Source organism: Egretta garzetta, unplaced genomic scaffold (genome assembly GCF_000687185.1).
Source record: "Egretta garzetta isolate BGI_Z169 unplaced genomic scaffold, ASM68718v1 scaffold142, whole genome shotgun sequence".
Classification (NCBI taxonomy): domain Eukaryota; kingdom Metazoa; phylum Chordata; class Aves; order Pelecaniformes; family Ardeidae; genus Egretta; species Egretta garzetta.
Genome location: NW_009258955.1, coordinates 1,261,265 through 1,271,918, shown reverse-complemented (window position 1 = coordinate 1,271,918; position 10,654 = coordinate 1,261,265). Strand labels below are relative to the sequence as shown.

At 40.4% G+C, this 10,654-nt stretch overlaps 1 protein-coding gene across 2 annotated transcripts in view; it reads right to left on the bottom strand.

Moving 5' to 3' along the window:
• Positions 1 to 10,654, bottom strand: part of LOC104122419 (amyloid beta precursor protein binding family B member 1 interacting protein) — a 62,353-nt gene that overhangs the window by 39,448 nt on the left and 12,251 nt on the right. For both annotated transcript variants that reach the window (XM_035890157.1, XM_009634540.2), the window contains exons 4-6: positions 9,906 to 10,195; positions 5,613 to 5,690; positions 3,127 to 3,286 (exon numbers count right to left, since the gene is read on the bottom strand). In XM_035890157.1, the coding sequence (XP_035746050.1) occupies positions 3,127 to 3,286; positions 5,613 to 5,690; positions 9,906 to 10,195 (528 nt within the window). The remainder of the gene's footprint in view (positions 1 to 3,126; positions 3,287 to 5,612; positions 5,691 to 9,905; positions 10,196 to 10,654) is intronic.

The window sequence follows — 10,654 nt, the reverse complement described above, 5'->3', positions numbered from 1 at the left end:
CCCTGAAAAGAAAACGTTTTTTTTTTCCAAGCAACTGTATTTAAAAACAGAAATAGCAAAACAGAAGATAGGAAGACAGACTGAGAGCTGATGTGAAGATAGACTGTTTCACCCAGCAAGTCTGTAGTCAAAAACCTCACCAGAGATGTGGAAGACCTAGTGTCAGTTCTCTCCCTTCCTGATCTGATCTGAACCCAGATCCTCCACCCAAGAAAGCTACAGGGTATGCTGAGGTTAGGTAACACCAGTCTTCTTCTGCGGTTTCACTTGGGTAAAGTAGCTGAACAGTCACATAAACCCCCTTTGGAGGGAAAAGGAATCGAGTATAATTTGACAGATAATTTTGGAAGGACCCAAAACTGCATTTTTCTACACATTCAGTACTGGGGCTGGGAATTCACCCAGCTCCAATTTTCAGTATGATTTTGGTGGTTCCCTGGGAACAGCTGTACTGCCATTTCAGTGGTCTGTGGTGATAACATCTTTCGATGGCCTCGATTGGCCTAGTATAAGAGGAGATAATAGAGCACACTACATTTTGTAGGCTTTCTTTAACACTTCTTGTTACTTCTGACAAGGGTTCATTGTGTCCCATCAAAACTAAATTTTGTGAATTAATTACATTCATAAAATGAGATTAGCTTCAAGGCCAGTTCATGTGTACACAGTAACTTTTAACAACACAAGCAACATAACACTTTTCATTTAGCAACTGATAATTCTGCAATGCACTGGAAATACAAAGCACTATATAAAACGCAAGTAACAGTTTGAAGGGTAAACAGTATCTTATAGTCCAAGTTATAATGTCTCAGGTTATAATGCTATTTATTTAACACTAATTTTTGCCACACACACTTTTGTTTGTTCACTTCCAGTACCAAACTTTTCTTACATAAAAGGTATGATTTTACCATCCTCAGAAGGGTCTTTTTTATAAGTCTTGTTACCAAAAGAAAAGGTCAAATCCGGATGTCTATTATAAGGCATTACTCTTTATTGCAAAATTCATGCTGGCACCTACAGCCCAGTGTTATATCACCATCTCACTACTCAGATTATTTGTGATATTTAACATGCAATTCATCTGAAGCTGTAGTTTATTTTATTTGCAATGATTGTCTTTCAAAATAACTATATATAAGATACCTTGTCAAGGATCTCCTGATATAAAAATATCTTGGACTTTCAGTTCAGCCTGAAATATTTGCTGCTCCGATTTGCTTCTTAAAGTAAATGTGATTTTATTGTCTTGCATACCAACATGGTAAGCAGGCAGAACGGGAGAGTGCAGGAAAGCCTGTCTTCTAAGCATGCTGACAGTAATAGAGCTATCTAAAACTGCCAGAAAGTATACTGACAAGAATAAAGAATAGTTCACATTGGTTTGATTTTGAACAAAATTAACTGTGCACTGGAAGCAGAAGAAAGAATATGTACCATTCCATCTATATCGAAATTCCATTCTGCAAAGAAAAAGGCTCCACTGCCAGCTGATTTGGACCTGATGAGAGAACTCTGCATCAGGAGTTCATAGACTTTTCCTTTTTTCCTGAACCAACTACTGATTGATTTCCTTTCCTACTCTTCTTCTGTCCTGGCTTTTAAAATAGTTTTCATTCATTATGAGAGTAATTCCTTACTGTATCAATACCCTAACCCTAACCCAAAGCATCTAGAATTAGCTGGGACTAAAGTAACACAAGTAATTTTTACTTACAAAAAAACCCCAGTCTAATCATTAACCCCAATGTTTATAGCATATGATCTCCCTGATGCCTTCAGTTTTAATTGTGTGATAGGGAATCCAAAATGCCTATCCAGATTATGAAGAAACACAGGCATATTCTTTTTAATGATTACGGAGGTTCAGTAAACAACCTGTTTATAATGCTGTCATCCTAACACTCAGAAATGCTTGTCCAAGTCATACTAGACCAGAGGGAGCAACTTTCTAAGACAAGAAAACACTCTAAAATTATTCAAAGTGACATTTGTGACATTATAGGGTCTAATGACATTTCCAGTCTTTCCTTAGTTAAGATAAGCAGGTACAAAAGAATGCAACAACGTTGCTTCATGTATCATCTTAATGGAGCAGAAAGAACAGATTGGCACTTAATGTCTCGGCCATTCACAAGCAGATGAGTACCTCCTTGCTCATGAGCAGTCAGGCTTTTTCCAGCTATTTTTACATTTCTGTGTTTTAGCTTAGCAGGATGATTATTCCTGGGACTCTTTTAAAGTGCAATAATGATGTTTAACTTCCTTTGTGCATTTTTACATCTCTGCTGGGAGTCTGTAAACTGAGAATGGTAAAGGCCGTTTGACAATTTCTCATTTCTCTAGGTCAAATGCAACCCTGGAAGAAAATTGTTGCAATTTTCCTTTTCCTCTTTATGTGAATACCTTTGCAGCCTGGACAATAAAAAGATTCTGAAATAACTCACAATTAGAGAATGCTCCGTTCTTAATCAGGCCTGAAAACCTTTCTGAAAGAAAACTCATTAAGTTGCACCAAACAATAGATAAGTTTTGCACAGCTGTTTTCTAAGGACCTGGAGGCCATGTGAGTTACTTCCTAAATCATAAGGTACCACCAGCAGAGCTGCAGCACCTTCAGACAGCAATATCCTGCTCACAATTACACTTAAGAAAATGACTATCACAAGTGAAAAGCATTAGAAATGACTGAAATGCTTCTCAGACAGTCTTGTTTAATTACAGCATTTGTTTGGCCAGTATGTAACAGCCTGCTGACAGCACTTCAGCACAGCATCCTCTCTTCAAAGACTGGAGTTGAGCACTGGTGTGTTTGCATCTATCACTGCCTTGACAAACATAGTGACATTCATGTGGCCCCTTAAATTGTGTAAAATAGAATATGGAAATGGTGGTGGGCAAGAAGCCTTCTGCACTCACAGCACAGATGAATGGAAGACTCACTCCTACAGCAAGAACAGCCCAAGTACATTCCTGCAGCATCCCTCAGCTTAGAGACTGCAATGTTCTAACGTGAGTGGACACATGGGCAGGAGAAATGTTATTAATTATCCTTTCAAGATTACCAATAGCATAGGATGCACTATATCTATTTGCCATATGCTCTGTCACTGTGCCACTTACCAATTTGCAGCTCTGGGTACATTTCATACAGACACCAGTTGACATTGCCGTCGCAGTGGGTTTTCTCAAAGAGATTGTCTAAAACATCCCGTGTCACCTGACGCTCATCCACCATTAGTGACTTTGTGCTGTTATCGTACATGTGCACCTTGACAACAAGCTGAGTACAGAGTCACAGAAGAGTCAGTTAATTTCAGAAGCAAGTAAAAGGCTAGTCTGGATCTGCTAACACAGATAAGAAAGATTAAGGCTGAAGGTTATTACTGATTCAAAGGCACCCTGTCCCACAGTGAGACGAGGGAATAAAACAGCTTAGAAACTTTCACACTATATTGCCACCAAAATAAAGACCTTTTCTCAAAAAAGGAAATTGAACCTTGTCCTGTGCATGACTTCAGAAAAGGTGAAATTGCTATGGAGAAAAAGCAGAAGTTAATCTCTTCTCTAAATCTACTGGATGTGCAATTAAGGAAAATGCTTGATAGGGAAACCCAGTAAAAAAGGACAAAGTGTCCTTAATACAAGCTAGAAATGTGGGAAGTTTAATTTTAAATGAGAAAAAGAATGGAAGAATCTTGCCATGCCAACAGACTGACCTGAAATCAGATTATACTAAGATGGGGAGTAGTCCAACACCCATCAATAAACACACGGATGAGTTACATATAGTAACCAAATTAACATAAGACACTCGTTATTTCTTCATATTGTGAAGATGAGAAACAGTGTGCACTTTTTTCAGAGAGGAACAATGCAAGAAAATGCTGAAGTACATAAAATGTGATCACTGCAAATACATTATAAGGGAAGCACTTAAAATGCTCCATTAGTACTGAAAACAGAAGAAAATTTGTCTACAACTTAGGACAACCTACAGCCCATCGTCCAGGACCCCGTTCAGATGGCTTTTGAGTATCTCCAAGGAGGGAGACTCCACAACCTCCCTGGCTAATCTGTGTCACTGCTCAGCCACTGTCACAGTGGAAAAGTGTTTCCTGCTGTTCAGATAGAATCTCCTGTGCTTCAGTTTGTGCCCATTGCCACTGGTCCTGTCACTGGGCACCACTGAAAAGAGCCTGGCTCCATCCTCTTTGCACGCTCCTTTCAGATATTTCTGTAGATTGACAAGACCCCCCTGAAGCCTTCTCTTTTCTAGGCTATGCAGTCTCAGCTGTCTCAGCCTTTCCTCATAGGAGTGACGCTCCAGTTCCTTAATCATCTTTGTATCCCTTCGTTCACTGGGGTGGAACTCTCTTGAGCTTGGAGCTTTCTTGGGCCCCTCTTCCCTCCAGGACCTTATCCCATGGGACTCTTCCAAGCAGATCTTTGAAGAAGCCAAAGTCTGCTCTCCTGAAGTCCAGGGCTGCGATCTTGCTTTTCACCATCCTTCCTGGCTTCTGCCTTCCGCTCTTGGTAAAACACAGACCAATTTTCTTGACAACTATTTAGTCAGTTTACAATTCAAGACTGATGTAGTAATTTCATTACAGTGACACAGCCACATGAAGATTAAGCCTTACTTCTACCCTATGGTTCCAAATACTCAGGGTGGAAAAAAAAAGTGGGAAAAAAAGTCTTCAAAATAAATGTTTCCTCCCAAAGGAGAAATGCTAACATTGCAAGGAAAAGAGGGTGACCAATGAGCAGTCATATGTTTAGCTACAGAGCTTCCCAAAGACAACATTGGTGAAATCCTCCCAATGCATTCTCTCCGAAACAGCATTCGTACGTGAACATGTTCTGTGGGAACTGTCTCAAGTCTGGACATCCCCAAGTTTATTGGAAGCTTCAATTCTTCTTCAAATCCTTGCAGACTCTGATCTCCAGCACTTCCCATCTCCTATTTGAGCAAGACTGAAAGGTCATGACTACTTTTATTTCACATCCATTTTTCAGGGTTACTGAACATGTGCAGCTTCTGTTGAGTTCAGCTGGAACACTGGCTTAGGGTGAGTGGCCATAATTACATGACAAACTGCAGCACTGTGCAGACACTGGCTGGAAGCTTTCTAATTTGTTGGTGTAAAATAATTTCTATTATCCTTGTACATTACTACACTGCTGTGAAAAGATTTAGCAAGAAGACCCTCATTAATTTAATTGTGATTAGTTCAATCCACATCCACTGTAGTTTAATACTTCTGTAATCAGCACAGCATAAGTAAGCAACATTTTTATGTACATTCCACTTTCTCTAAAGCAACCTATCAGAACAGTGGGCTCTGCCCCAACATTGGAAAAAAAAAAAAGAGGCAGAGCCTTCCAAGTCCTCTTAAAAATAAATCCCTCAGAGGTAGCATTCTCCCAGAGACTACTCTTCAGGTAGATGACAAGACAGTTCCACAGAATATCTTTAGATGTCTCAAGTTACAGACAAAATAGGAAAAAGCCTAGCAGTTTTAGTAAGAACTTTATTATTGAGAAGAATGATAAGAGATACTTAGCTGGTAGCTCTTATGGTAGCATTTCACTATCTCAAGTCTCACCTTTTTAACTTTGGCTTCCTTCAGTTTCTCCAATGCAAGTTTAATCTTGTCAGCTTTAGCCTGTGCCTCTCGTTCTTCCTGAAAAGACACAAGGTATTTGGTATACTTCTTGTTAGGTAAGGCAAACAATTTATGCTTACTTGAAAAGAGCTGTTTCTTGTTATTTATATCCAGAAGATAAGGCTTGTCACAGGAAACTTCATAGTTACAGGGAATCCCCAGCTTTCCTTGAGTTAATATCCTCCAGCCAAAGCTCTGATTTACAAACATTCTGTAGTTGAACAGAAGCTGTTCGACAAATGTGGCTTTTGCAGTAAGGCTGACTGTTCTACAGAGGGAAGAGCACACAGTCTCTCACACTATGGCCCTCCCCTTACCATCTCAAAACACCTCTCTGCAGGAAGCAGGAAAAGCATCTTAACCGAAGTGGTTGAGTGTGGTGCGGGCAGGCTTTCTGCTGACAATTTAAGGCAGGTATAACTCAGGCTTCACCTGCATGTGACCTGTGTTGAACAGAGTTCACACCTTGTACAAACCTGTGCAACAGATTTCACGTTTTCATAACCTTTGTCTGTCTTAATATAGAAAAAGGAAATTATGCAAAGTAAATAAGCGATCAGATGCAAAATTTTAGCACTGCTAGAGAAATGCTTTGACAGGCTAAAAGATTTGTTTTCCCACTACATTATCATCACTATGTTTTCTGGATCTTCAGACAGAAGCATATAAAAGTCATCCAGATAATGTCATAGAAAATGTGGAAGCCTTATTTAGCTTAAGGACAGTTTTAAAAAGAAATGTTAGAGTTGATGGAAACTTATGAGACAGCTCTATGCTCCCCCAACAGAAATGCTGTACTTCTTAATTTTGGCACACTTAAAGGCTAGAGAATAGAGTCTTAGTATCACAGGTGCATTGGAGATAATTAACACCATTCTTATTTGACTACAGACAACCAGAAGTGTTAAACAAAATGTCAGCCTCGATTGGCTCAAGAATCACTTATCAAGAATCCTGGCTAATAGGAACAGGGATTTTCATGAAACAAAATACATTCCATTTACAGATGCATTTCATTCTACCGAGTAGAAATGTCATGTCAAAGCAAACACTAACAAAGACAGTGGATACTAATTTGAAATCAGTTCTTTCCATATTTATTTTAAATGGTTATTACCTCCATCATTCACACTGCAACTTGTGTAATAGCCCTATAGGCAATTTTGTGGACAGTAAGCCACACAATGGGTATGCCATCAGTACTTGAATACAACCTGTATCAGAAAATGAGGCAAGGGCTGCAGGAGAAAGCAGAACCAGTGCCTTAATGAGGAAATGAACTACTGCAAACAGATTCGTTAGAAATGCCTCTACCTCCTGTTCCCATCCTTCTCTGCCCTCTCCCTCTGTCTGGAAAGAGACCAGAGTACTAGAGATTTAACTAAGCACACAGTCTCAGACTAACACTTTAATTGAGGGAGACAGAAGTGACTTCCAGCTATGGTTTTGCATATAGAATTCCAGTTGTGTCTAGCAAGTATATCCTCTTTTCACTCTGAAATCTTGTTCAACCCTCAGGTAATGCGGGATGCCAGCTAACAGAGAATTAGCTCAGTTTAAGACCCAAGAGAAAGAACTGTGCAGCACTGTGGCTTTCAGTGAGCTTTAGATCACAGCATCATAAAAGCGCTGGTTGAAAGAGAGGTCTGGAGGTCCGCAGTCTGGCTCCCTGCCCAAAGCAGGACTGTCACCAACATTAGATCAGGTCAGCCATGGCTTTGCCTGGCAAAGTTTGGAGAATCTCTAAAGAAAGAGAATCTGTGATCTCTCTGGGTCACCTGTTCCAGTGCTACACCACTGCCTGAAATGGAAAAGGTTTTCTTAATGTCTTGTCTGAAACTACAAAGCTGCAACATGTTGCTGTTTGTCCCTTGTTATATGACCTAACACTACCATGGAAGATTTTGGCTCTACCAGCTTTTGTGGCTACCCCTCGTGTATTTTTAGGCTGTCATTATATCACTCCCCAGCCTCATCTGTCAGACTAAACAAGTCCAGCTCCCTCAGCTTGTCCCCACTGACCCTTGATCACTCCATGCCCCTGGCCATCCTCGTAGCTCTCTGCTGGACACTCGCCAGTATGTCCACATGCAGAACAGGATGCAGTATTCCAGGTGTGGCCTCACCAGCACCAAGAGAAAGGAATAATGGCTCCCTCAGTCTGCTGGCCATGATCCTTCCAGCACAGACCAGTTTCCCATACTGAGATGACCTTGGACTGAAGGTTCTTAGTGTGGCATCCTTCAGAATGCCACCTCCTTTTCAGCAGGGCTGCTGCTCAGCCTGTCACCTGCCAGACTGTACAAATGCATGGGGTTAATCCACCCTAGGTGCAGGACCTTGTACCTTGCTGGGTTTCTGAGGATTTTGCTGGTCCAGTCTTCACATTTTATAAGGTCCCCCTGCACTGAAGTTCTGCCATTCATCTTGTCAGTCAGTGCCCTTAATTAAAAGCATCTTCAGCACATCTGCAGATGATTTTTTATGTCATCACTCAGGTCACAGATGAAAAACTTCAAGAATACAAGTGCCAGTGTTGATCCCACTTGTTACCAGCCAGCAAACCATTGATTACTACCCCTTGAGCCTGGCAGTTTGGCCAATCTCAGCCCACCTAACCAGCTACCCTTCCAGACCATACTTCCTCAGCTTCCAAACCAGACTATTTAGAAGGCTGGTACTTCCTTAAAGGTCACGAGTCTAAATCAAGATGGGAACATGTTTGTAGGACAATGGATAGAACTTATCTTGATAGCACCTCTCCTATATCAATTATGCAAGCTAAATAAAAGATTCAGGTTCTGAAGCTGCCTAGTTGCTGTTTTTGCAAGTGTTGATATTCCTTTAAGATAGGAAGTTAACTATTATCTTTGAGATACAGAAAAATGGTGAAGTTCCTCCCACATGTTTACAACTTTCACTCTTCAAACAGCACTGAAATGTCCTATGCACTAAATGAAGCTTTATCCAGTGAATCACTTCTCGTATAATCAGAAAGGTCCTCTTCCTACCAAATTTTCTGTTCCTTTTGCTAAATATGTCTGCCATATGATGAAACACAGGGGCAGCAGTGATGTTGAGGTGATTCATATTCAGTTTGCATGGACTTTTAAATGGCAATGAATTGTCCATGGTTTTAAGCAAAACTAACCAGTGCAGTTCCCCACGGGCTGACAGAGCACTTTTCACGTTCCCTAAAATCTTTCCATTCCCTAAATGTAAACATCTTCTCTCTGTCACTTACTATGCATATGAATACTGAAGGAGATACTTTCAGATCTTTCATGATTTCAGATTCCTGGTTTTTGGGCTGCATCACTTTTCTAATGCACGTACTCTCCCCACAGGGCTGTGACAGGGCAGAATTCTTACATTATCTCCCTCTCCACAACCTCACATCAAAGAAATGAACTTCTAATGCTTCTACTAGAAACATCACATTTGATTTCTGTTGTTAAAACAGCTCTGCAAGAAACACAAACATGGAGGAGGTTGTGGTAAGTCTGAAATCTTAGTGTACAGGTTAAGCCAATTGTTTATAAATAGTACCTACTGATAACTTTGGCACCTCCTAAGTAAAGAGCATTTGTGCCATATTGCAGACGGTCTTCATTACTTGTTTTCAAAGGCAAGACCAAGAAGAACAGATTGATTCTGTGTTGGGATTAGAAGAGGTACTTTTTGTGCTCAGCCTTGCATCCAGTCTCCTAGCAAATGTTGAGTTTTACACATCCAAACAGCTTTTCCTATTGCAAGAAATCAGTTAAGCCAGGGATGGATCTGGGAAACATCCACAGAACCATCTCATCAGTACCAATAGCACAAACTGAAATGAACACACACAGTGACAGCTTCACAAAATTGTGGGATCTTTGGCCATGCTTTTGACTGATGCCAAAGCCAAGTTCTCTATGAGAAGGTATTAACTGATGAGTGCTTATTAAAAAAATTCAGTGTCAAGTTTTCTGTTACAGTAAACCATTTGCAATGATTTATGCCTGTCTTGGGCTATCAAAATGATGATTAGAAAGGCAAAGGAATGGGCAATAGGTCAAGGAACAGACAGAAATTACTGAGCATACAATAACAGAAAACTCACTCCACGGTTCATGCACGTTTCACTTCCCAAGATTATTTCTACCTGGGATATGCACTGTTGTTCCAATGCCAAAAACCATTTGCAAAATTACAAGAACTATTGAACACTTAGAACAAGGCTGCACCCAGACTTACCTGGGTGAGTGGCTCAGGAGGAGGTGGTGGTGGTGGTGGTGGAAGGTCTAAATCAGGATCTGGAGGTGGAGGGGGCAAGCCATCCCCAAAATGTCCAGTAATGGTAACATAGGGACTTGATTTACAATAAACATCACTATCCAAGCCTTTTGAAGGCTGAGTGACTGTAGTTTGCTGGTTGCCAAAAGTTTTCTGTGCTTGTAAAGTTCTCTGTTCAGCATCATTTATGTCTGCTACAAGATCAGCCATTAAAGCATCCAGGTCTTTGTCCTCTAAGGCACTTAGGGATTCTGTAAAGAAAACCACAAAATGTGTCAGTGAGCACAATGCCAAACACTATGTTTCCAGTTCAGTGGAGATTCAATTGCAGAAGGCATGGTTACTGCAAGATATAAGGGTTATAGGAAAGGAAACAACATTTTAAATGGGTTCAAGAAACAAACATGTTTTAGGAATAGCCATTAATCTGGTCATACTGAAGTTCAGAGTACAAGGAACTCTATGAATACAAATGAAACAGGATGGGAAGCTTCACTTTCAGTGATACAGTCTCATGCCCTTATGATGTTACAAAACCTGACCCTGATCCAGCAAGGTTTCTGGGCACATGCTTAGTAATGTGGATGCAAGAATCCCATTAGCTCCCATTAGGCTATTTACTTAAGTACATACATAAATGCTTAGCAAGTTTTAGTATAGCACACAATAAACTGTGTAACTGAGGCCTAGATCAAGAATATCTTCATATA